This window comes from Acanthaster planci, linkage group LG07, assembly GCF_054643075.1.
Source record: "Acanthaster planci isolate LZ-2023a linkage group LG07, COTS_SCS, whole genome shotgun sequence".
Taxonomy (NCBI): domain Eukaryota; kingdom Metazoa; phylum Echinodermata; class Asteroidea; order Valvatida; family Acanthasteridae; genus Acanthaster; species Acanthaster planci.
The window spans coordinates 6,463,963-6,491,274 of NC_141783.1; the positions used below are offsets into that span (position 1 = coordinate 6,463,963).

A 27,312-nucleotide genomic window follows, 5' to 3' on the forward strand; every position below is an offset into this window, starting at 1 on the left:
TGTCTTAACAGGGGCGGATCAAGGGATTTCTCCAGGGAGTCAAGCTGGAGATTTTTCTATTGTCCCATATTTGTGGACTATAGTCTCCGATTTGTAACACTCACCCTGTAAACATAAGAATAATCGGCGGGGTGTTATCTTGTGTTTAAATTATACTTCAGGCTTTTTTTATTACCCACTCAGAGCTCCCACTAATTTTAATGATTTTGGTTTTAAACAGACACATTTTCTTCAATACATTCCTCTTCTCTTGTCTTTCACTGGCACTGGTCATTTAATAGCTTAAAAACAACAGTTCTCACAAATATAATTGGCCATGATAGGCCTGTTTTATGCTCACTTCGCGCCCCTTCCCTTACGTAGCTTTCTCATGGCCTCGGCTATAAACCACCGCCTCCCTTTCTGTAAATGCTGGGTATCTGCTACTGCTGTAGCCGTTTGCTAAGTCCAAGTGAAGTCGAACATGAAAAACTCAAACACTGTACAGAGTAATTTTACGCGACTGTCGTTTTGAGTTCAAAAGCTACGGTTTATGATAGACAAACAGAATAATTACAAATTAATTCAACAATAGAGGGAGTCATCATGCATTGTTTGTAGACTGGATCCCGATCTCACAATCACACTTTAAATACCCACTTTTTATAAGACGTGACGGGAACCAGGCCATGCACTCGCTCAGCAGACGGACGATACGGGATCGCGGGAGGAAAAGACCTTGCTAAACTCTTGTTTCCTCAAAACGAAAAGATCTTCGAAAGTTTTCAGCGATTGAGTGAGTGCATCCGCATTGCACAGTTATGCCACTTCCCATACAGATATTTGGTCAGGTAAGCGAATGATTAAGGTTGCCAAATTCAGCTTGCTAAACTTCAAGCAATGTCAGTTTGCTCCTTGATCATGGAGCGTGCGCGACCACAGTCTCCTAATTCAAACCCGATCGAAAACAGTGTAAAATCAGCACTGTTCAAGGCCCAATAACATGCACGCCAACGTCCCTGAGATTTCTGATACACAAATGAAATTCTTGTCGGGTCACTAATCTTTCATTTTCTTTTCAATTTTTTGTGGATTAATCTATTTTAGGCCTACATTTTTAATTATTCACACCAAACAAACTCACCCCCCAAAAATGATTTTTCCGAAGTCTGATTGCAGCCATTTTCAAATGGCAACCCTCGACTTTCCCGGGCACTTAGGACCAATTTTTCAACTGCAGTTTTTAGCCATTCTGCTCTTATATGAAAGTTCAAAAACCCAGGGAGTTGATCCAGATAATGATTTACACAATCTCACCATTTTGGGGGCCAAACAATGTCCTTTTTCAAAAGATACTGTGGGGGGCACTTTTAATGCTAATGAACTGGCCAGAAATTCTCACTTGAATTAGTGGTCTGCACCCTATTTCATGAAATCTGCTGGCAGTCTGTCATGTCTGTAGTATCGAGTCATCATCAGTTGGTCGCCTGTTTGTCATGTTCGTGTTAAGCCAGGATTGATGGATGGCACACATGAAGTGATGGATACAACACAGTCCATTGATAAATGATAGCCCCAGACTGGGAGCCAATCTACTCTGTAGGCCCCATATCCTTGGACCCCACAACAGTCCACCCAAAAAGTGGAGACTCCGCGACAATGCCATCTATGAATCCTATTTAGCATGAATGGCTCATTCACCTCATCTGGCCATTGATGTAATAATATGGGCGATTTCCAGTTTGTAGAAGTCCGTGAAATTTTGGTTTTGATTTGGTCATCTTCACATCAGCCAATCGTTTACAACAGCGATTAACTCCCGATCATTTGACCGATGCCAAACACAGTCAGGATCTGTTTGGCCTAGGAGCCAGACAGTGTTATTACATAGGTCCCCAGAGCATGAAATTGCCAGAGAACGTTGATGAATGCGAAACGAAAGACATACGATACTTGGGATTGAGTGTGAACTGGTTGCCAGAGTGCGGCACGTGGTGTGTACACAGATATAGAGTTATATATAACTCTTTGCGCACACACCATTCACTCGTCCAACCAGTAGTCCAATCCCCGTCTTGCACATGATGTGTCACCATGAAAATATGACAGCTGCTGTTTTTTTACATATTCATTGGGATCACGCATACATAAGGCTTTTATTAAAAGCAGTGATACATAGTCACTGATTAAACAGCAGTTGGGATCACCGTCTTTAATGCAGTCTGGTTCCCAGACCAAACAGATCCCGACTGTGTTGGCATTGGTCAAGGATATGGAGGTAGTCCAGTAGACTGGCCCTCCAGTCTGGGGCTACATGTAATTCATTGATATTACTCAATCATGCCCAATATTTCAACAACATGAACAACATGTAAAGCACAAATCACTATCACGTTAACTAACAGGAAACTGGTCAACTTGTACCTTGGACAACTCAAACCTTGGACAACTCGTACATCAACTCAACTAAATTATACCAACTTGTATCTTTGCTGAGTTGCACCTTGGACAACTCATACATTGTACCTCCAGTACAGACAACTCGTCCGTTCGTACTGAGACAACTCATACCTTCACAGAAATCGGAGCTTGCTCAGTCTCAGAGTCAGAGCTTATTATTATTCTAATCAACTTGAGCAATAATGTGGTTTCCTAGCCACTTGTTCGTTGCCATTTTTGCTACTCTGCCATCCCTATTGTTATCCCGTTAATGTGAGACGCGTCAGTGTCGTGCATGTGAGTGGTCAGGCAACTAGCGCTGGTCAATGTGGCCGGCTGTCATTGAATGCAATTCAAAATCTTTACTATTGCGTTGAACGGCAGTGTGTCTAATTTTTTCGAAATTCTGTATCGGTATTGTAAAATATTTTGGACCCAATTTTTGCATCATCACTTATGTTGTCGATCAATTTAGAGCAGTTTGATTTATTCTTATGTGAATTATTTTTTGCAGTCCACTGTGACGATGGAGTTATGTCATGTTTTCATTTACTTCAAAGTTTATATTAAAAGTAATGTCAGTTGTAACTTGTCTAAAACAGAATTTAAATAAGGAATGCAACCACCCCCCCAAAAAAGATTTTTGAAAATGAGTCCAGAAACATTTCCACAAGAAATAAAAACATAAAAAGTTTTATTAAGAACAACCCCCCCCCAAAAAAGAAGTTACTAAGCACAGTCATGCTGGCACTTAAGATCTCTCTGGGAGATTTATGAAGATATTTCCTTGATAAGTTTGTCAAATCTGATCCTTGAACATGCTGAAACTGAATTGTGAACATGAAGGTACGAGTGGTCTTTACTTGAGGTATGAGTTGTCCAAGGTACATGTACGAGTTGTCCGTGATACGAGTTGTCCAAGGTACGAGTCGTCCAAGGTACAAGGCATACATGTACAAGGTACGAGTTGACTCGAAAGCAACCTACTTGTAAGTTACACAGTAGGCCTACACCAGTCTTCTGCTCCTAGACCCCATTTGGGCCCAGGCGGCAGCACTAGAACTCCCTTCTTCAAAATTTGTCTTTATTGTCATTATTTGGTGAAGTAACTGGGACTATCCCCAGAATGCAGAAAATTGGTGGAGTGAAACTTAGATATTAATTTTACCACACATCAAGCCCAAAAAGAAAAAAAACGGTAAAATCTCCAGTTCACACAAGATATTTGAGTGGGATGCCATCGCACTAATCATGGTAACCTGGGATCAGGATATTGTACGAGGGTGAGAGACGTTATGGCATGGTCACTTTTGCAGGGTCCAGTGGAGGCCATGCAGGTGGACATGCAACCAGAAGGTAGCGATAGTCCAGAAGAGTTGACCTACATGGTGGACAACCCAACATTAGTAAGTACATTGTACATTGGAATTGAAAAGTGACATCTCTAACAATTACAGAAAGTGAGGATTGCAGCTGTGAATCCTCCATTTTTTTTAGGATTCTTGCATGTTAGGGTCAAATAAAAAATTACCACCATAGTTCAAAGGCATAACAATAAAAAGGCTAGACACAGTTGAAATGTCAAGGCATCATTCGTTTAAATAGGTAGTGAATGAAATCTGCAGAAAGAGACTACACAATCAGCTGAACCGTGGTTTCTTTTATAATACCCCAGGTGCATGTACATGTATGCACGGCTCCCAGGGCAAAATTATTTTATCAGTGTTTTGCCTTTTATTGCCAAAAAGCCTGGCAGCATCTAACTAGCGAGGAGAATCACTTATCTGATTGACTCCTTCACAGGATTTGGATGGGTATGCGTCCAGCTACACAGGCCTGGCCAAGATCAATCGGCTGCTGTTTGTGGCTGCCCACTGCCCCTCGCTGAAGATTGAAGCTTTTAGGATAGCTCTTAGCTACACCCAGTCCACCTACAACACATCCATGTATCAGAATATCCAACGCAAGCTGACAGAAGCCGTGTAAGTGTGAACTTCATGCAGCAATTTTTTTTCGCGAAGGTGTGGAGATCAGGGACAGTTTCATTGCTCTGTTGACCAGGGAATTTTTGTGAGTGAACAAGTGTTTTACAGTGCCAATACTGACTTTTTCACTAGAGCCACTTTTTGAGTTTTATTTTGTCTTAGATTGAGGAATTTAAGCTATTTGTTTTGATGTGTCGCTCAGTTTGGTGTGATGAAAATGGACGTTGTGTCAGTGTTAAAATGTTGAGAATTCCTAGACACTGTGCAAGCTTCTTTCAAAGGCCTTTAACCTTAACGCCCGAGGGACCATTGAAAGCATGCATAAACCTGCTGGGTTCAGAACGGTTAGGCTCTGGAGACATGTGACTCATTTTTGCTGAGCGGGTCACATAGAGTGAACCAAAACCCCAAATTATCTTTCCTTGAACCACCGCTTCCTTCACAGTCATGCATTGTCAACAGCCCTGCCTCTTCCCGCTGTACAAAGTACTCTATGGATAATCCTTAGATATTTCTACTACAGCTAATCGCTTGCAGATGGTATTTTATTTTTGGCAGAATAAACAAAACTCCTGAGAATAATGAGATATATGGGCTGCTTGTCAAATGACCACAGGAGCTACCTATACTGACCCATGAGATTCACTTGAGCAACATTTGTACAGAGAATTCTTACCACAAACTTGTACATGTATTTGAACTAGAAATTTTACAAGAGAAATTAATGTTCAGGCATTGAACTTGTCCAGTTCAAGCACTTCAATCCTGCCTGACGCAGTGGCTGGGGTCGTCCACAATGTTCCGCCGTTTGATACCCAGTGGGTTGAAACCACCAACAAGAAAGCGGCTCTGAAACTAGAAAAGCTGGACACGGATCTCAAGAACTACAAGAGCAACTCCATCAAAGAGAGCATAAGGTCAGTCTATAGGCTGTGTGCCTGAACGGTAGAGGGCGCTGTGTTGACTACTCAGAAGAGCGGCAATGGCCATTGTCATAACATGTCTGAAAGCAGAAAGTTGCTAAGCCAAAATGAGCTGCTTCAGCAGGTACCAGCCAAAATGGCATGCATTGTAATGTTTGTATACTTGGCCTGGGTGTAACTGGTTCTCAGCTGATTTTTGCTGAGCACATAAATTTGCAAAGCAGTAACTTCTCCTTTGCAGCTTTGTGAAACTGGGCCATGTAGTGGTGTTGTAACAAGTCTCTGAATTCATTTGACTCAAGTTGAGTCGAGTCATTTTAATGGATTGACACAAGTAAAATCAAGTCAACATGGTCAAATCAATTTGGAGTTTTACGAGTTGAGTAAAGTTGCGATGCACGTGTATGTATTAGTCAGTTCAAATCAAATACAAAAAGCCTGTGAGCACCTAAGCACAAGACAAACAGAGATGGGGTTGTGATTCATTAATTATTCATTTGTATTGATATTTTCACCCTGCGTTGGTAGCAAAGTTTAAATGCATGTGTAACATGAAGTAGTAAGGCAATAAGTAATTGGATTTTGTGAATGACTTGAGTCAAGTCATTTGCTTGCTGAATTATTTACCCATTTGGACTTGTTCATAAGTTGCCAGAATTTTTGAGTTAGACTTGAGTCGATTCACTGACGTAAGTCAACCCTAATTGTATCAATTTTATTTTGGTTGTGAAAAGTAAATTTTCCTGCTGGGAGCCGAGCGAACTGGCATGTCTTTCTTTTTGCGATCATTGCTTCTTTTTCCAGCTCTCTTAGTTCTCATGTCCACATTTATTCATTATATGATCTTTTCATGACAATGATTTATATCATACCCCATTATATAGGCGAGGGCATGATGACCTTGGCGATCACTACCTGGACCAGGGAGACCTGAGCAGCGCCCTCAAGTGTTACTCCAGAGCCAGGGATTACTGTACCAGCGCCAAGCATGTTGTCAACATGTGTCTCAATGTGATTAAGGTTTGTACTTTGACTCTGGCTACTTCCTTATACTCATAAATTCATAAATGAATGCATATTCATACATTACCTGTCGAATTTACATGTACATTTGAATACCTAGGTCAGTATTCATCTTCAGAACTGGTCCCATGTTCTCAGCTATGTCAACAAGGCCGAGGCAACTCCAGAGATATCAGAGGGACACGTGAGTAGCCAAAGTTACAGGTTGCATATCCAAAGCAGAACAATCTTGTAGTCTTTGTTTCGTTCTGTTTTAAAACATGGATAAATTTGATTCTGCATTTGGCATATCAATTCCGGGGTGAGATTTCTCAGCGTTTTAGCTGATTTTAGCTTTTTTTGTTTCAGTTTTTTTCCCCTCACTGGCTGTGTTTAGAAATATAGGATATTTTCACAGTTCAGCTTCTTTATGCATTTTTCAGCTGTCTTCAGTTATTTTTATCACGGGTCAATCTCACCCCTGTCAATTTGCCTGCTACAGGACGTGATTTTCTTTCTCACAACTGTTGTGGGTTGCTGTGTACATTGCTATGGAATATCCGAAACACATGTTGGTGTGAAGTACCAATGTCCATTGTCTGATTGGGTTGAAACTTCCCACATACATAGACTATAGAGTTCATGTGAAGTTGTACAGGTTCTGGATACTGTCATTGTAGAACCAAGAGCTCAGTAAGTTGAGCCCTGGTGTGCCTTTTTTTAAGGGTGAGTCAGTTTTATTTTATTCAATTAATCCTGATTGTGTTTCTTTCCACTTTTGTTCAGCAGCGTGATTCCAAGGATAATCTGACCATCGTGACCAAGCTGAAGTGCTCGGCCGGTCTGGCGGAACTTGCTATGAAAAAATACAAGCCTGCTGCCAAATACTTCCTGCAGGCTGTATTCGATCACTGTGACTTTCCTGATGTGAGTTCTCACAGAAAATGAACCTTCATCCACCACTTGGAGCAGATTACATGGGGGGGGGGGAATAAAGCCGTTTCTTAAAAGTTAAGCTTCGGCTTCATATAACATATGTGCATATGGAAGCCACTGTCTGTTGATTGTAGCCACTATTCATAGACAGGTGTGTTACATCTAGCCACAGCCATTTGAGTTAGACATTGTTTCCTACAGATATTTCCTATTATAGTTTGCATGTTGCTTCCTATCAAGTTCCCCACACTTTTCTTAGCATCGGTTTATGCTCAGTAACTTGAAGATGAGACACAAAGTACCCAAACTTTCACGATCACGTTTTGCCATTCAAACTTTTAAAAAACAAGATGGCTTCTTCACAGCAGTTATGTGTACAGCAGAGGTAGTGCTCTCTGCAAGTTTTTTGGAAAGTGGACATAAGGTCCTACTTGGCCTAAGACATATCTCGCGATATGTCTTAGGCTGAGTAGGACCTTATGTGCACTCTCAAAATACAAGATGGCTTCTTCACAGCATGTTATGTGTGCAGCAGAGGTAGTGCTTGCTGCAAGTTTTTGATGACCTTCAAAAGCCAGGAAGAACATAATTGTTTAATATAACTGCTTTTTATTGAGATGTAAGAAGTGACCATGCATTTTATAAGCATGTGACTGAGGTAACTTACTGGCTTAAAGGAAATGTAGAAACATGCAGCAGTCAGTAAAAATTTTATTCAAATAAATTTTGGAAACGTGGATTTTGTTTCCGAAACAGGCAATTCAGTGGTATCGATATTGTGAACAAATTTATAACAAGGAATTTCTTTTGAATGTGTAATTCTGCATTGTGTGAATCTCTTTCTTTTTTTCCCAGTTGCTGTCTCCAAACAATGTGGCTATGTACGGTGGTCTTTGTGCATTGGCGTCCTTTGATAGGCAGGAATTGCAAAAGAACGTCATTTCTAGCAGGTAGGTCGACTTGTAGAGGAGGGGTTTGTTTATCTCGGCATTTTAGTCATGCTGTGAACATTCTTTAATATTCAGTCATGGTTTCTTGAATTTTTTCTTCAAATTTTGGGACAGGTGATTCGAACCCCTAGAATTCTTCTGAAACTGGTTTTCCGTTAAACTTCCAACTTCCAACAAGCACTGTCTTCTTTTTATGGACATGTGAACTTAAATGTCCGCACAGTGCAGGTTGTGAGGATGATATGCTTGCGGGTAGCGTGTCAGCCCTTAGGGTGCCTTCTGTTACTTGTGGGGGTCCATGCATCAAGTTCACAGATGGGTCATTCTATAAATTTAGGGTCCAAAGTGTGACATTTTTCCATCCCTGTTACCTCTGACATATATACCATCTGAAATTGATCACTGAAATTGATCTCAAACTATTCTTGTTTGGTTTGCAGGTAATTTGCAGTACTTAGTCAACCTTGGAATTAAACAATGAGCTTTAAATCATATGGCAGACGTAACAGGGACAGAATAAAAATTGGTCCTCAAATTTATAGAACGACTCAGACGTAAGTGTTGTGGTATTTGTTCTTTCATACAGCTCTTTCAAACTGTTCCTTGAGCTGGAACCTCAGCTCAGGGATATTATCTTCATGTTTTATGAGTCCAAGTACGCATCCTGCCTGAAACTCCTGGATGACATCAAGGATAACCTACTGCTAGACATGTACCTGGCACCGCACGTCAACACGCTGTACTCACAGATCAGGAACAGAGCTCTGATACAGGTATGGGATGAACAAACGAAGGCGATACTCCAGTGCAGTTGTGTATATATATGTACGGGCTGGTCCACTAGCATGTGAATGACATGACATCTGTGTCTTTGTTTGCAGCCGAAGTAGGGGCGGATCCTGAGTTTTCGGATGTGGGGGGTTGGGTTTGAGAATCTTTGAGCGCAGAGTTGCAGGAGGAACGTTGATAATCCTATTGCGCAGTCCCAAATACTTAAGACAAGGTCTGGGACCCACCTAAGGGCCCCTGAAAGTTTTTACCTTTAGGGGCAGTGTTTTGAAAGAAAAGTACTTTTAAAACTACAAGAAGTTGGACTCGTTGACATAATGCATTGCTTGTGCACATTCTGTTGAAAACTGGTCACAAACTTAAACAGGCTGAATTTTGACTTTGTTTCAACTTTCTCCACAGTATTTCAGTCCCTACGTGTCGGCAGACCTTCTGAAGATGGCGGCGTCGTTTAACACAACAGTATCAGAGCTTGAGGATGAGTTGATGCAGCTCATATTGGATGATCAAATCAATGCTAGAATTGACTCACATAACAAGGTTTGTGCTTATCTGAGGTAGCCTGTTCACATTTCTGCAATATTTGTGCAACTCTTTGTTCATTGGTTGTACTGAGTTTTCGTGAGTTTATGCTTTATGAAGGTAAAATGTCAGATTTAAAAATGAAACAAAGAGAGAGATGATGAAGTATGTCTACTTTTTGCCATTCTACTTTTGGACATTTATAGTGTTTTTGGTCAGTTTGTACATGACGACACTGAGAATGTCTAGACACTGAAAATTTTGATTAGACCAGAAATGAATGATGTTTTCCCTGTAATAAACCTTGCTTCTCATTGGATCCCACAAAATGAGTCTTTAGGCCTTTTTCCTCTGTAGCTTGCTTTTAGAAAGAGAAAACTGGGCATAATGCGTCACTGATATTGATATCTTGATTGGATTCTACATGGGTGAAAATGTTGTGGGTTTACATCAACCAAGATTCTTTCTGAAGGCGACTTGAGACTCATTTTATTAAGGGTAGGTCTCATATGTTTTTCCTGTGATTTTTTTTTATCCCGATGACTAAGATTGGAAGAATTGACTTTGTGTCTTTCAGATTCTGTATGCCAGGGACGTGGACCAGAGAAGCTCCACCTTCGAGAAGTCGTTAGCAATGGGCTTGGCATTTCAGAGACGAACAAAGGTATTGTCACTTTTTTCGCAAAGGACAACAGCATCATGGCTCTCAACAAATCAAAATCACTCCAAGGTCATTTTAGATTAACATGTTTTGAAAGGTTTGAACATTGAAAAATATAATGCTATATGTCACACAGTCTTACAGTGAATAGCCCAGTCACAGTTTTTCACCTTTCAAATCTTCACGTCAAGCTTGTGTCAATTATATATAACGGTTTTTGCCCTTACCCAACATATATTAATAAGCACTGTATGCTCAGTGCTTGTCCGAGAGCTTGGGAAAAAACCTCACAAGCTTACTCGGGTGGGACTCGAACCCACGACCTCCTGCTTACTAGTGCAGATGTCTTAACCACTCGACCACCGAGCATGCCGGGGTCGGCTGGCCGGTCCGAGTCAAATGAAGCAGCGGGTACCACGAACTATTTTCAAGATGTATTTTTTTTTGCGTTGGGGAGATGTTAATTATATATATAACGGTTTTTTGCCCTTACCCAACGTATATTAATAAGCACTGTATGCTCAGTGCTTGTCCGAGAGCTTGGGAAAAAACCTCACAAGCTTACTCGGGTGGGACTCGAACCCACAACCTCCTGCTTACTAGTGCAGATGTCTTAACCACTCGACCACCGATACATCTTGAAAAAAGCTTGCGTCAGTTGAACACCTGATAAAGAAATTATGATTAATGAAAATAAATGTGGAGCTCAAGTGCAATCTTGTGGCTTGACCTGGCTGCTTTCAATTGAGTGTATTGTGGTAAAGATCAGCTTATCTTTGATGTACAGACTAGTATAGTTTCTTCCAGAATGACAATCTAGCCTCATTCAAGATGGAATGATTTCAAATTTGTCCCTTTTGATACTCAGATTTGCTTTTGTTAATTGGAAGGACTTTGCAGATAAACAAATGCAGCTGCTGTTGGTTTTTGTACTTATGTGAGTGTGTGATGTGCAGTTCCATTCCCAGCTGTCAGTAATCATGTTTATATCTTGATACAGGCTTTGATACTGAGGTCAGCCATGCTGAAGAACAACATTATAGTCAAGGTAGGCTCACAATAAGATTTGCAATTGTGCAGAATTTCAACCGATGGATTGCTATTGGTATCTCACTTGAGGGAACTTAGTTGTAAACCTGCGTTCTTCTCTTCCATGCTGTGCATGAGTATCGTACATTGTGGACTTGCATTGTGGGCCCTGTGCATTTCAAACGCTGTACTTTTGGTGGTTTAGAAACAAATGAAAAATGTGGCTGCACCCAATTTACTTGGCCGCAGCCAGAAAGTTGCTGTCCAGTGGCTGAATCCATTCCCCCATAGATATGTGTGCTGTTGTCAGCCGTAATCAAGTCATTCGGACATGGCTTACAAAAACTGGGTTGCATGAACTCTGCCCCAAGCATGCGCATGAAGTAGGACACGTGTAAAATGTTCTTCGTTGGCCCTGAAATCATGTCGTAAATTATGATTAGTAGATATACCTACATGTATGGAACTGTGCAGGAATAGTAGATGATGCTGTGTAGTCTCCTCACCAGAATGAGGAATGTCCACACTTATTTGCATGTATGCCACGAAGTGCCTGCAACCAGATTGTAGCCTTCTCTTGTGCGTTCGCACTATGCGTAAGGTAAAGTTCAGTAAGCACTGAGTTCACACAGGTTTTGCTGCCAGACTGTACAGTCATTTGCAAAAGTTTGGGACCGAACATACATAATGCACTAACTGTAACTAGAATGAAACTGAAATTAATTAATCATGGCAACTTATATTTATTTTCAATGCGTAATCTTAACATCTTGGTTGAACAAATGGTTGACTTCATTTCTTGATTTGAAATTGTTACCGTCTTATATTTAGTGTGCCCTCTGTTTTTGATAACTTAGACTTACTATTTTTTACCCACGCTGCACTACAGACAAAATGTTATACAAGACCTGCCTTTGTAAAAACTTTCTTTCAGATGGGCCCGTAGCACGACTCTGATGTTACGGACAACTATAAAAACATGTTATGTAATCATTCATTGAGACAATGTAATGCACGACTAGTGACACAAATACCAAAAAATTTCCAGGTGGTCTTTATAAACTTTTGCAAATGACTGTTGAAGAATCAAACATGCATACATCCAAGATACAACATCTTGTCCAGAGTACACTCTCCTTGCAGAGTGCACATAGGTTTTTAAAACTGATGACCATTTCACCTCAAAATATGTACATAATGGAGGGATCTTTGTAAAGTCAATGTGGATTGTGTTTATCTTGTATTCATCCCATATGTTTATGTTAGTCCCCTTTGACCTGATGTGAATGCGACATCATTAACTTGTGGAACGTATTTTTTAAACTTTCACTGTAAATGTTGAACAAATGGTACAAGTGTTGCATTTTTGTCTTAGTGTTACGTGATAAAGATTGAGCCTTTTCTCATAGCATTGTTGTTAGAGGAGTTGTATGTTCATTTTGTTGATCATTCCCTCTTCTTAGATGTTTCAGTTTTCTTGTTAGTGCTGTGATTGGAGTACGCTTTCATAATTCCTGTTCTTACATCAGAGCTTTATTGCTTGTTTCCTCGTTACTTTTTGTTCTGTTGTTTTGATATGTGATCATTTCCAAGTGATTCAACATCTATCAAAGTTGTTTCTATGGAGTATTTATTTTCATGCAAATGAAAACGTGCTGCAGATACTAGATATTCAGTGCCTGGAGTTGTTCTGTTGTTTTTGTCCTGGATGGACTCTTTCTTTGGTTGGGAATGGCTGAGCTATTTCTCCTATGGCCAGCTTTAATTGATTGTCTTGTCTTGGAAAGTGTGTGACTTGTGTGCTGTTGTCCAACACAATTGTTGCTTCAACCTACAGGTATTCCAACAGGTTTCTGTGGGATTTGCTAATTCCTGCATCACTTACAACTCGTTTCCTGTAATTATCCAGACCTAGTCGATAGTCTCCAAGTCTTTATGTTTTACGATTTGTTTCTGTCCCATGGCATGATGAAACCAGTCATGTTAGGGGCGTCTGTGTAAGAGTAAGACTGGGTTGGGCGTGTCCTTTTATTTTTGGTTTTGGAGGATGGGGTGGCAAGTTGTAAGATCATTTCGTCCTGTCTGAGGTTTGCATTCAGCATAAACAGTGCCAAAAAAGGGATAAGGAAAACAATAGCGCCCAGTGTCAGTCTTGGTAACCACCTCTGATAGCTATGAAGTGGGTGTGTCTGTACATGCCATCATGTCCATACCTATTTCACCTACATGACAGAAATTTTTCTCGGATCTGGGTCAGTTTAAACGTTATGATTTTTAATCCCAATAGGATTATGACCACCATTTGGCAAAATGTCTTACCACCATTTGGCAAAATGTCTTACCGCTATTTGGCAAAATGTTTTACCGCTATTTGGCAAAATGTCTTACCGCCATTTGGCAAAATGTCTCACCACCATTTGACAAAATGTCTGCAGTTCAAGGACTTGAAGACTGCAGTATCTCCAACCTGCATTTATCCAAGATGAATGTCAGGAGATAGTCTCTGTGCAGTAGTTAATAAGTTCATACCATGAGCACTGCCACGCTCAGAGTTTGTCTGTATGTTTGACTGTATCTTTTGTATGTTTTGATACACTGCCTTCTGGATTCACTGGTAGTTTGCCAATGTGAGTGTAAACGGAGGTGAGCATACATGTACACCATCCAGATCAATTTTCTCCCAGATTTTCACAGAGTTACAGGAACCCTGGGACAGGCATGCGGAGGCAAACCAGACGTTGGGTGACCCCCCCCATGCAGATTGTTATTGCATGGAGCCATGTGTCATTGGGGAATTCATTGCTTTTGGGCAAAAAGCAGGCCCTGACGAAATTCTGGTTTTTTTTTAGCTTGCCCGATCGGGCAGGCCATGCCATAAATTTGCTTGCCCAAATTAGATCAACACTTGCCCAATGATTATTATGGTTAACTTAGGCCTACATATAACTGCATGCATGCAGTCTTTAATTAACATTAATTCAAAAATACTGCCACTTTTGCGAGTAAACAGCGCAAGCTAAAATAAAATCTGTCACAGGCCGAAAAATACATTGTGTAGTGAATTAAAAGTGAATAAAAGATAGGGGCCTATTGTATCAAACTCACAATGAGTCAGTCACTTAGTGTTTATGAAATGTCCATGTACGTGTCTTGTCCCTTTGCCGCTGTTCCATCCCGTACATGTAACCCCTTAAAAAAGAAGGAGATGCACATCTTTTTCAGCAAGCGTACATGCAACCGACAGAACAGCGGCGATGAATGCACATGGTTCAACAACCAGTGCCTGAGGTGGGAATATTTTTGGTGTGTAAGAATTTTCCTATAATCAACTTGGATAAGGAATTTGACATTGCAGTATTATGGGGTTAATAATACTTTTATGCACTGTAGGATGAAGATTTTGTCGATTGCTAAATGTAGACCACAAAAATTAGATTTACTGCAAACTTTTTTTGACATCCAAATAATTACGATCCCACGAATGATTGACATGACATGACAACCTCAATACTCAATCTGTTAAATAAGCCTAATTCTGATAGGTTTACAAAATTTCTTAAAAATGAAAAGCAGTACTCTCAGCCAATAGCGACGCTGTTTCAGAACATGTGCGTTGGAAACCCTGATCAGCTGAGAGAAAATGGTGTTTGTTTATATCAACATCAATGACAGCTGCACTGATTGGAATGTCATACACATGCATGGGGCAGTGTGGGGTGAAGCTGGCACGACTGAAACACGACTGGAATATTTTTATTTTTTATCATACTGGAATTATAATTGATATTCAAAGTCAAGGTGACAGCTAGTCAGAATTAGTTTAATTGCCCAAATGAAAATGTGATTGCTCCAGGCTATCAGACAGGCAGTTCGTTGCAGCCTGGCCAAAAGTCTAGTACCTAAGCATGCCATGAAACAGGGTTCCGTCATTCCAGGGTTCCATTCTTTTGTACAACACCTGAATAAATCCCTATCATCTGATCTGTGAATTGCCGATCACAACGTGAGACATTTGCATCAATACATAGCGTGTACCAACCACAAAAAGTGCAAAATAGTGGAACTGTGCTGGAGCTTATTTGAGTGTGCAGTTGTCATTTAGCTGGTGTTGTAATGCAGTTCTTCACCCAAAACCTCAGAAATTTCTGAGCTCATAAGTGATGCTGATGTTTTTAATATAAGAAACAAATCAACAACATCTGTTGACGCCTGAACTGTTTTGAAATGCGACAATTTTATGTCAAGATTCTATGGTGGACCAAGAAAGAAAAAAAGACTTGTACACAAAGGGTATTTATTCAGGCATTGTGTGAAAAACATGAGTACATTGTGCAGTGAAAAGAATAATTACATGTACACACGGTGACAGGTGGAATTGTTCTTTTTCCATTGTACACTTAAACGTTTTTATTTGTACATCTGTGACAATGTATGCTGTATCGCAGTATAGAGCTGAAATCATTGTTGTGGTCAGCATTATTTCTATTGATTTCTGCTTCCGTACAAGCTCAGTACCTCCAGTGGGAAATGAATCAAGCTTGTGAGATAGTTGCTATGGTTATTAAGTTTGGGTGGTTTTTCTTTTCTGAATACATGTCCAACCCTCAATAGGCTATTTTTATTTTGTCATAAAGCCTGATCTTGGCTGTGCAATGAGAGATTGAATGATTTCCCTGCTTTGTATATCTTCAAAAATTTAGCTCAGTCAGACAAAGCAGTTCCTTTTGCCATCTGTGATCTTTGTCTTAAGAGTTTTGTGCACAGCCAGTTGAAAATATTTACCATACCATAAAAAAAATGAAACACAATTTAAGAAAGGTATTTCTAGAAAATGATGCATTCATATTTAGTGGACTTCATGTCAAAGTATTAGCCCTCAAAGTCATATAGGATCAGTTTGGAAAAAGTGCGGCCGCGATATGAAAAAAATCTGTCGTCAGAGGTTTAAAACGTTGGCATGCAGCAAGTGGCATCGTATACGTGTACACATTTGCATTGTGTTCGACCATACACATTATTACCATTCAGTGCACAGATTCTCAGTCCCACTGCAAAACTACATGTACATGTCCATTGTTACTCAACTCTCGTGAAAAAACATCAAAGTCTTTGCAGTGCTTTTCAAAATGTCCTAAAACGAGAGATTCATCTCAGAGAGATGAGATTGGAGCCAGGTGCAACGTACTTTTTAGGATGCCATTGCTCTCTTCCCATGGGTTGATCGGACGGAAGACATCCAAGGATTCTAACCTGAATCCCCCTGGGAGCCAATCCAGCCAACAGCAAGCATCTCCATTGTAGGCAGGGCAGTAAGCGGCAAAACAGGAAGATAACAGCCAAAGAGCCTGCCCTGATCCCTATCTTCATGCTGATGCACGTACAAGCTGTTTGTGACGTTATGTTGCGCCTCGAGTGATATACTTCAAGAAGGGCAGATTTAGAAAAGAAAAAAAAGGGATTTCCCTTCTCTTTGGAATATAAGGTCCCAAAAGTCTCTCCTCTTACAAATTTGACTTCATTAATAGGTCAGGGCATCTATTTCACGGACTCCACGTTAGCACATGTCTCTAGACTAATCTTAGGAGATGCTGTTACTGTCGTGGCACCTCATTTACATGCATGCCTCATGAGTTCTTAAATGTAAGAAAGTTGTTACACTCGAGGGTTGAAGAGATGGCATTCCACACAAATTATTATCTGTGACCTGCCAAGTCAGTGACTTCTAATTCTGTTCATTGTACCTTCAACACTTGAACTATACAAATTAGTCCTTTGAAGGAACATTTTTGGTTGATTTCTTGCATCACGAATGTTGGCAAGTGAAATTGCCCACAGTTCTTAGTGTTAATGTAGAAAGCGCCTTCTTGTTAATGCACAGAGTCCTAGCATGTGTTTGAGATCGCATTTACCTGGGACATATCATGCACTGTGAATGAAGGTTTAATTTTTGTGATGCATACCTGCATGTGTGCTCTGTTTGAAGCTGCAGTCTCCTAATTCATATACACTGGTTTCTGAAACTGTGTTTCTTTGTTTAGATTATAATGACAGTTACATAACTTTATACATTGATGGTCAGTGGAAGATATGCATTCATGCTAGTCATGTGATTGTCAGATTTTGTGTGGGTACAAATGTGTTTCAAAGGTCATAATGCAGTACAGCTGTTGTGCTGCATGCAAATTTTCGAGCATTTGTGATTGCTATCTAAACCCCCCGAAATGTCCATGTTGGCCAGGGATACGTGCAGGTCCTGTCCTCGTGTAGCATGTGATTTTCGTGAACATAGTGAACAAAGTTGAGAATAATGGAAAAGTTGTTGTGACAGTCAGTGTATATGCTTCCACTGTAATTATCCTGTAAGCTAAGGGGATCATTCATGAACAAATGTGTGGTCATCCATCTCTTGGTTGGAGGATCAGCTGAAGCTGATTTCATAGAGATTCTGAGGTCAAAAATTTGCTTAGCACAGAAACTATTTGTTTGACACACACAAAAAACTGTTACAAGCTCCCAAAGTCATACATACCTGTATGTATTGTATGGATATACATGTAACTTTTGATTGGTGTTCTGCCAAATGAGAACCTCTTCGAAGCTGCTGAACAAAATTTGATCCAGGTTCAAATTTTCACGTACGCAGATGCTAGCATTTTTCCATCCGTGTCCTTAGGCAAGCCACTTTACAAATGTACATGTATGTACTACAACATGCCTCTCCCCAGAGGTGAGCAGTGCTTGGCGATTAAGCTTAGATCCTTATCATTCTTGTGATGAGAGTGTTTGGTCATTCCATGAGGTTGGGGCACAATTTGTGACGGCATCCTTGTTACATGGGTAACTTTTACCATCTGTCATGACCTGTAGAGTAGGCCATTTACTCTGTAAAAATAACACACACCTCTGTATTCAGCCTTGCAAGATGTATAACAATGTCAACTTGGAATCCACATCCTGGAAATAGCTGTTCATTTTTACGGAACCCATGTAACAATAAGCCTTTAGGGAGTTAACTTTGATCCAAATCTGGTACACTGAGTTCTTTAAATTCACATGAACGTAAAAACTTGAATTCTCCTCACTAAAACCACTGTTGCTATACCTCATGATTTTGGGCAAGCTTTTGCTTAGTTACATAAGAGATGCTTTGCAACAACTGTTCTTAATGGATAAGAAAGGCACAAAGGAACCAGTCCATTCCAGGGATGGTGGTCGCTTGCCCCGAATCACGAGGTATAGCAACAGTGTCTTTAGTCTGAGGAATTCAAATCATTATGTTTATGTGCAGTCAGATAACTCAGTGCACCAGATTTTATTCAAATTTAATTCGCAAATGGCTTATTGACACCATGACAAGTTGTGCCCCACTCTCATGGAATGACCCGGTCAGGGGTTCGAATCCAGTGGCTTTCCTTTCTGTACACCTACCATGCCTACATGTACACGTACATGTAACTTGGTCAAGCAAAACATGTACACATATTTCATCTTCCCTTGTTTCTCTTTTAACATGAAAGCCTCTAAGAGAAAAGAGGCCCACTTAAAGGTCCTAATTCTGCCATGTGATGTGAAGGTTTTAAGTGTGTGTTTGACTGTTTCGTGTATTTACTTTGTGAATGGTAAATAAATGTTTGGGCTTCAGGACACAGTTGCCACATTTCATCTCTGAAAATAGGTACATGTACAGTCTGGAGGCATCATTTAATAAGAGCATGTTCTAATTGGTACTTAAGAGTGGTTACATTCAACTTTCAACTTGGAGTAAAGTGTGTTTTCAGAGACCGATTGGTCTCTTGGATCTTTTCAAAATCTAGTTTTTCCCACAAAAGATTGAAGGTTTTAAGTGTGTGTTTGACTGTTTCGTGTATTTACTTTGTGAATGGTAAATAAATGTTTGGGCTTCAGGACACAGTTGCCACATGTCATCTCTGGAATTTCAAAGTCACAAAGTGTAGTGGTCATCCCAAAACAGCAGTTGATAATATTGTGCCTTTAATTCTCAAGACTATAGGTGTAGCTTTTGATGTAGAGTTTGGTTCATTTTCTTGGATTTTTGTGTCATAAATTTGTTGCTGACAAGGGATTGTAGGCACTTCATCAGTGTGATGACTGAACAACTTGCCCCCGCGTTTAACTTCAGATGTTTTTCCACAATAGCTGTGATGCATCTGCAGTGTGCAGGATGTATGGTTTCATTTCATTCATGATGTTGCAGAAGAAGGCTGCATCCTGAAAAGTCACAGATGTATACTCCTTTTTTGACTAATTGCTGCCCTTTGGACCGTCCATTATTTTACTCCATTTAATCAGTGCAAGTCCACCAGCCCCCAGTTATCACGCTTTGGCCATCCGTCACGTAGAAACTTCCATACACAAGACTCATTTTGTCTGTGCGTCATGCAACAGCGATAGCAATATCCCAACTTCCACTGGCTGTGTTGGATTCTTTTTACCTTCTGTCTAATTGCTTTGCTTTCGGGACTGGATGAAATTGAGGGGGATCATTTATTTCTGTTGACCTTGTTACGTCAGCCTGATGCACTTGTTTCCTTTTTGGTTTGTCATCCACAAAGCCTTATCTTATTTGTGAGCTTTGTGTATTGCACTGATCTCGTACCCTGTTGTATCCAACTGAAGACTCCAGAACCTTGGGTATTTCCTAAGACTTGGCCAATTCAAATAATTGAGTATTGAACTATTTGACCTTCCATTTAAATGAATATTCTGAAAATATTTGGTTTTACCAAATTCCCACAAAAGTATAAACAAAATATATCAAATAGGCAAAAAAATATCTTTTTACAAGTTAAGAAATGACATACTTGAAGGAGATGTACATGTAATGCATTCAGCTGCCTTAAAGTTTGCATGTAGAATACAGTTACATAATCAAATCATGGAATTTTTCTTTTTATTACACTGATTTTCATATCCATTGATTAATGATATTTGAATATTCAAAAGCTGCTCAAATAATCAGCATAGTCCTTTATAGTAGTTCTGTGATTTTGGCTTCACGGTCCAGCTTGCACATGTAGGGAGACATTGTGTATGTGGGATGGTGGTGAGTTTGTTTCTGCATTCAATTGGGGACCCTGAACAATAGAGGACAATAAGGCCCCCGATTGACAGAGGGTCCCCGATTGACAGAGGGTCCCCGATTGACAACTGTGTACAAAACATATGGGTGGTCTTCTAAAAAAGTTAAAGTACAAACAAAAGAGGAACAATAGGAAGTCCCCAGTTGCAGGCAAATACACACTTGGGTGCGTGTGTCCTCAGGCAAGGTACTTACTTTGTCAGAAATTGTGTCTGTCCACCAAAGAGTAGTTAATGAATACCTTCGAGTGAGGGTGGGTGTGTTGGTTAAGTTTGAATGAGAGCTGTATAATAATTTTGGACCAAGTTTGCAGCTTTGAGCAGTGTCTTCATGTCAACTTCGGCATGTTTAGTTTGTGAAACAATGACCATTTCTTTCAGAGCCTCCATGTTGCCAATTTGTGTGGTACTAGTGAAGCTTAGCCGACCAAAACAATGTCATTTTGGCTACAAATCTGTTTTTATGCAATACATGAACATGTGTGAATGTGTGTAATTTCAGTGCTTAATATATCAGTCTTTCATTGAAATGTATATGAACTTGATCCGTGGACAAAGAATTATGTGAACAGTTGCTGTCCCACCTGTTGTTTCAAAGACATTTTCATGGGAGCATTACAGGTGGTCATTAAAAAAAGACCTTTCATGTCCTTTTCAAACCTCACACTACTATGCTTTCACAAATACTGCACCATTTATATGCTTGATAAAGATCAATAGTTAATTCTTATCGATTACTTGAAAATAGGTACAGTCTAGAGGCATCATTTAATAAGAGCATGTGCCGATTGGTACTTAAGAGTGGTTAAATTCAACTTTCAACTTGGAGTAAAGTGTGTTTTCAGAGACAGATTGGTCTCTTGGATATTTTCAAAATCTAGTTTTTCCCACAAAAGATTGATGTTTGTAGTGTGAGTCCCATGTTGACACTCATGCCTAACTGTATTGTTGCGATCAGGAGTCCCAGCTTTTGGAATCATTTGTCATTCCTGTCATGTCCGACTTTCTTTTGGTGAGCTTGCAGTGTGACTTCTCTGAAGAAGATAATATGAAGTCACAGTACATTTCTCCAGAGATTTGAGCCAAGTATTTTCGGACAAGTTTAAAGTAGTGTGTTTAGGTTGTTTGTTCCACTGAAAAAGCCATCTATCTCACACCTCGGGCTGGAGAGACGACGATAGGTCAATATCTGCGTGCATTCCCAAACAGCCACTTTGTCTTGGAGATGATGCTAAGCACCTCATCGGTATTGAATGACCCACCAATCAATACTGGCCTTATGCACTCACTTGCTGTCAACACAAGCCTTGTGTACTTTGCAGCACGCGTGGCTTTTCATCGACCCCATTTCATGCATTTTGTGTGATTTAGAAGCAAAGTGTGGTGAACTATTTTGTGGTGCTGAAGACTTCTTAGAGCACCAGTTGTAAAATTACATGTACACTCTGCTTTGTGAAAACATGGATGTCTGTGATACGTTTGAGAAACAATGATGCAATTTTGATTTTTGACTCAATGTACAACATTTACCCGTTTAAAAACTGTTTTCAATTTTAAAATGCTGTATTTTTCAATATCCCCGGCATTTCCGTTATGTCCAAGGCTGAGATTTGTCATATTTCTCTCGATTTCAGGATTTTTGAAAATGACTTCTGAAATCTGGAAAATTTTGAGTTTAGTGTTAAGGTGTTGGTAAGTTAAAAGTCAGCAAGAGCCCAAGGAATGGGTATTTTAAGGGATGTCTGTATAATTACGCCAACAGGAATGTCCCTATGATCCTTGCTGGTGGATCCCTCAAAACCCGTGGGGATCATTTCACGGATTGGTATTTTATTTTCTTCCAATCTCATCTCTGATCAAAAGAGGGAGTGGTTTTGATCCGTAGGCAGCTGCTTTTAGAAGAAACGCAAATGTCTATGAGAAGTGGCTACAGCCACTGTGTACCGTAGCTGGTGGGTTCCATAGCTGATGTGCCCTTTACAGCCGCAGCCACAAGTTTGGGCTAGAGGAATTTCTGTACAATTTTGGGAGCCTAATTGTACCGGTCGGTACATGTACTAAACGGCTCATTGTAATAGTGTATAAGTGTGCATAACATCAGGTCATTGACTCAATGCAATGTTATGTGACCCAGTAAAAACTTTCAAAAAGTGCACAGTTCTCAAACACCTCTGTAATTATTATAATTCTTTTGAAATGATATCACCATTTTTTCTTTTGCTTTTAAAAGATAATATCACCGGTTCACGTTTTTTAAAGAAGATGTTAAGTGATATCACCATTTCACTCGTAAATTTATAGAAAGTTTTGTTACTGTACACAGACAGAGCTGAACACAAGAGTTGCTTTTCAAAGATTCAATGAGAAATTTCTTACATCCTCTTTAATGGATGGCATTGAATCACATGGACAGGACAGTTGTGACCGCATCGGAAACTGCACTCTTTTACCAGATTGCCACAAGTTGTAATGGGGGCCATCATGCCTGTATCTCTTTCTTTTTTGAGGCTGCCATTTTCCACGGCAGTTGATTGTGTTAGGCACAAATTCACTCAGCTTTAATCTAATGGAGGTACCTGCCATGCCTAATAGTTGACCTCCAGATACCATCAAGCTCTGTGCCGACTAATGTGACATTTAACATTTCAACCATCCGTTTGGCGTGTCTCTTTTATTTCTGACCGTTAAGTGTGAGTTTTACTTCACAGAAAATATTTTCCAGGAGTACCCGAAGGCAAGGCAAGGCCATACACAGTGCCATGCTGTTTATCAAAATCCCCTTTTTTCGTTTCAGTTTCTGTTGCTTTTGTTGTTTTGTTTTTGAGTTGAGGGGATTTCTTTTGTTATTTTTTCAGATTCAGGCCCAAGGGCAGGCACAGCCTTGAAATCAGACAAAAGCTGAAGTAAGTCTTTGAGTAACATAAATGTGGCTCACATCCTCCATCCCTAAGTGGATAAGTTTGATCTCCTTAAATAAAATGTATCATGTTCCCTAAGAGAGCTTAGGGAAGGATGTAAATATACTTTAATAGCATTCTTCACAACTCAGTATGTTCATTTTTATCAGGATGCCAAGCTGAGCCATGCTTGAAAATGGCACGTTAAGTTGGCGCTCTGTTATATGCAGACTGCATGTAAAGTGAGCTTACTGAGGACAAAAAATGGATTCATTGTGTGTTATCGGGTGACATATTGGATTTTGCCAATCAGTGGTGTAATTTCAGAAGCATTGTATACTCAGTGCCCCTTGAGAACCCAAGATAAAAAAAACCACAGTCTTACCTGGGTGGAATGACCTCCTGCGTATGAGTGCTGAGTGCTGACATCGTGACTGCTCAACCAGTGAGCTTGCCACAGCAAAAATAGAAGCAATTTCGAGGGAATCTTGAGTTGGAGAGATGCAAATTTAGTTTCTCTTTTCTTTTTTTTTACGGCAGTAATACCAGCTCATTCTCTGTCACTGATGACTTGATGTTCATCGCTAGGCTTTCTGGTCTTCTCACTTAGTGGGATGTCTGGCAGTGAAGCAGTGGTGTAGCCAGCTTGGTGAAGGGCCGGGGAAGGGAGTTGATCCCCTTGGGACGGTTAATTCTTTTTTTAAGGAAATGATAGTAGCAACATGTTACGAATAGTAGCAGTGCCTTCCTCTGAGAGAGGAGGGGAGTTTTTCCTTCATGGTTGGAGCAAAAAATTGGACAGTTTCAGAAAAAGTTTCCACTTTGTCCCCCTCCCAAGTCAGAATGTGGATACACCACTGCATTGAAGTATCTCTTCACACATGTAATGGTAATTGCCATAATATACATGTATATGAGTTCAGTGACCATGGCAACACTAACACCAGTAATTGACAGTGGCCTGCACCAGTGTCAGAAGAACGATTGTATGTAACCACTGTTCCATGGCAGTCACTCTGTACAAAACCCAACACAATGCTTTCTGCCATATCAAGGGGCCGTTGGGAATGGCCAATGAAATGCTGCAGGATTCGTCTGAAAGATCGCACAATTATACTCCTATAATACCTGATAGTGGGAGAACAATTGTAGGTGTACATTTGCATGGGAACAGCTATGGAGGTTGAGGATTGACTGACTGTATAGAACTTTGATCCAGTGGAGAAGGCATTAATGGGTTTTTGTGTTATTGTATGTACATGTACTGTGCAAACAATACAGAGCCATACACGTAGTCCGTGTTCTCCAAAATTGATGCAGGGGAATATGGGGTGAGGGGCTGTAAGGGATGGCACATGCTCTTTTCACTCTTATCCCATTTAGTTACATTGTGGTATTGGACTGTAGAATCTCATTGGCTGATTAGAATCCAATATATATCAAATGCAGCATCAAGTGCAGAACCTACCAACAGCAGAGGAATTTAACATTTAGCATTGTAAATTGATATATTTTGACCTTCACTGATTGCATGTTTAAAGTGCTACTCTGAATTTATATGAACAGCAACATGACACCGCAAACTTGGCATTATGTGCTTAGAACCAACCATTGTTGCCAATCATTTGTGTAATTCTAGTGGTCTGTGTCTCTTACATGTACATGTTTAGTAGCATTGGATTGTCCATCATATTGAGTAGTGTGCCCAGTGTACAAATGTAGGTCCTACTTACAACATTCTGTTCAACATGTTACACATGTACATTGTCCTTGTGTCGGACATGTTTCTCTAATGATGAGTACAATATTGCCACATGGGGCATTCTCCTTTATCAACCCTTGTGTGATACAATCATGACTGATGAGCCCCAATGGACCATAATGCAGAAGCAGTAGATGATGCTCGAGTGGCCTGTTCACTGGTGCTCACATGCATGAGCACCGGTTTATGCACACATATGTACATGTACATGCAATCAACTCATCAGCTGAATGATCCAATGATCACATGGCATCTTTGCATGGGCTGTGGCAGCATGAGGGCAATGGCACTCATGTAAAGGGAGTACCCAAGCACGAAGTTGGCACTCAAGTGGAAATCAAGATTCCAGATTAAAAAAAAAAATGGGGGGCTTTTTTACTTTAGTATATTATATTTGTGTTTTTTGGTTTTCATTGTATTAATCAACTTATATGGATACTCTACACATGTAGAATAGCAGTACATTATAAACATGTTGTGCCGGCCTTTGCCACGATGTTTGTGTAGTTCCTGTGTTGGTTCAGAGAGATATGCTTGTGTTACTGGTGGTTTTGGTTTTTTTTTGGCTTTTTTTGTATTCACAATTTTTGTTTAAGTGATTACACTTCTTGTAAGTTCCATTGTGGCTAGTCTGAACAAAAAAGACTTAGTGCTGAATACTGAAAATTCAAGGTTTTGTTGAAGGACTTCTGAATGCTGACTGTAAACAAATAAGAGGATCATTGTTTTGTGCTGTAGGAACACGCTGCAGGGTCTCTTGGTAGGAAGTTGAGAGCTGAATGCTGTAAATATTTCCCCTTTTTGGTTTTTAGAGCCTGCCAAGGGATGGCTGTAATGCAGCAGACAGCATGGTAGGGATCAGCACAGCCACGCCTACATGTACTTGACTGACAGGCCGACAGACATCATGTAGAGGTACACATATTGTGACTTAACTTATCAAAGTGAGTCACAATAACTACTTACAAAGTTACGAGCTCTTACAAAAAAGTCTTGTACCGTAGAAGTTACTAGGAACTGTCAACGTGGTCACCTAAATTGTAATGTCTACATTTATCAGGATATGCCTGTCTAGATGAGATGCGGAAGTGAAGATATCCCATTTTTTTTCCCATTGCATGTACAGGAAGCATTCAGATGTTTTGAGAAAAACAAAAAAATCAAGACTCAATTTGTCGGACCACGTCTCAAATAACATTAGCATGCTATTACCCATATACATGTATGTAAGATTCTTAGGTATATCCTGAGGGCTTGCGATCTAAATCCATCCTGATGTATGCAGTTCCTAAGTCAACCACTAAACTTGGATCAGAAGTGCATGTACAACAGGAGCTTCCCCAAAGCGCTTCCTGTTTTGTTGCTATATTTATGCATAAATAATATCGATGAGGAGATACGTAGAAAAAGGTTGATATAAGAACTTGCCGAAGGATTCATACGTACATGTACACCTGGATACATGTCACTGCAGTGACCATTATACTTACACGGCTGCATTTCTGAAGAATAAACTTGCGTGAACATTGTCATCGGCGTTATTTATTGAATCTTTTCTGCGCTAAATAATTCATGTACATGTACATCGGTCACTGATGGGTATTCTTTTGTCCTTTGGTCTTTTATCCCTCAGTTAATTTGTTTAATGTATGTTGGAAGTGTAATGGGATTTATTGTTACAGTGCAGTTGACACTTGGTTGTATCGCCAGGTATTTGTACATGTAAATGACACTCAGTGATCGGAAGGCATATATGGCACAGCAACATGTATTACTTTTAAAAACAAGCAAGACTAGATGATTTTTTTCTTTTAAGTGTATATGCTTTTTGCTTTGGGCCTTCAGCAAAGCAAAACTGTTGTTGTCCACATTTTACATTTGGAAATTTGAATAAAAGTACCAAATGGGATACTGATGGCTTTTCTCTGTGATGTTTTATTGGCACCTCCCCCCAAAAAACCAATCTGCAAAGTTCTGCGTTTGCAGTTTTTGTCACTGACTAACGTAGCAATTATTTTCACAACTGCCTCTTAAATTAGGAATGCATAAGAGTTGGTCCAATGACCTAGCCGCACCTTCACCCAATGACCAACTTGGAATCCATCATACAATAGGCTTGTAGATTTTTAATGCGAACATAAACTGCGTCAAAAATGTGAAAGAGCTTGCAAAATGTCTATGTATTTCAGAAACGGTGTTTACGTAATGTAAGCAGGGCTATTTTCAAATGTAGTCCATCCACATTTTGATTTTGATTGCCGTGTCCCCAAACTGGTTCCAAAGTGATCCATCTTGTGTTTCAGTGATGCCAAAGACACTTTTGTGTGGTTGTGAAGGAT

General features: G+C 40.0%; 1 protein-coding gene across 7 annotated transcripts; it reads left to right on the forward strand.

The window, feature by feature from the left end:
- Positions 1 to 661: 661 nt before the first annotated feature.
- Positions 662 to 26,888, forward strand: LOC110978547 (COP9 signalosome complex subunit 1-like). Of its 7 annotated transcripts, none has more exons than XM_087139117.1 (14): positions 662 to 830; positions 3,735 to 3,824; positions 4,222 to 4,400; positions 5,153 to 5,320; positions 6,211 to 6,346; positions 6,450 to 6,533; positions 7,115 to 7,255; positions 8,120 to 8,214; positions 8,801 to 8,987; positions 9,406 to 9,543; positions 10,103 to 10,189; positions 11,187 to 11,234; positions 13,834 to 13,858; positions 14,438 to 14,517. In XM_087139117.1, the coding sequence occupies exons 1-14, from the start codon at positions 801 to 803 to the stop codon at positions 14,500 to 14,502; spliced, it is 1,473 nt and encodes a 490-aa protein (XP_086995243.1). In that variant the 5' UTR covers positions 662 to 800; the 3' UTR covers positions 14,503 to 14,517. The 7 variants fall into 7 exon arrangements, with proteins under 7 accessions (XP_086995243.1, XP_022089319.1, XP_022089321.1 ...); XM_022233627.2 differs by lacking the exon at positions 14,438 to 14,517 and adding an exon at positions 25,786 to 26,888 and having other exon boundaries at positions 663 to 830; XM_022233629.2 differs by lacking the exons at positions 13,834 to 13,858; positions 14,438 to 14,517 and adding exons at positions 23,170 to 23,217; positions 23,752 to 26,888 and having other exon boundaries at positions 663 to 830.
- Positions 26,889 to 27,312: the final 424 nt, after the last annotated feature.

Excerpts from the sequence above, each read along its gene's own strand:
- LOC110978547 (XM_087139117.1), top strand. The coding sequence starts at position 801 with ATGCCACTTCCCATACAGATATTTGGTCAG. Across the intron at positions 831-3,734 it reads CCATACAGATATTTGGTCAG|GGTCCAGTGGAGGCCATGCA; the intron begins GTAAGCGAATGA and ends TCACTTTTGCAG. Across the intron at positions 13,859-14,437 it reads CAATGTGAGTGTAAACGGAG|CAAGCGTACATGCAACCGAC; the intron begins GTGAGCATACAT and ends CATCTTTTTCAG.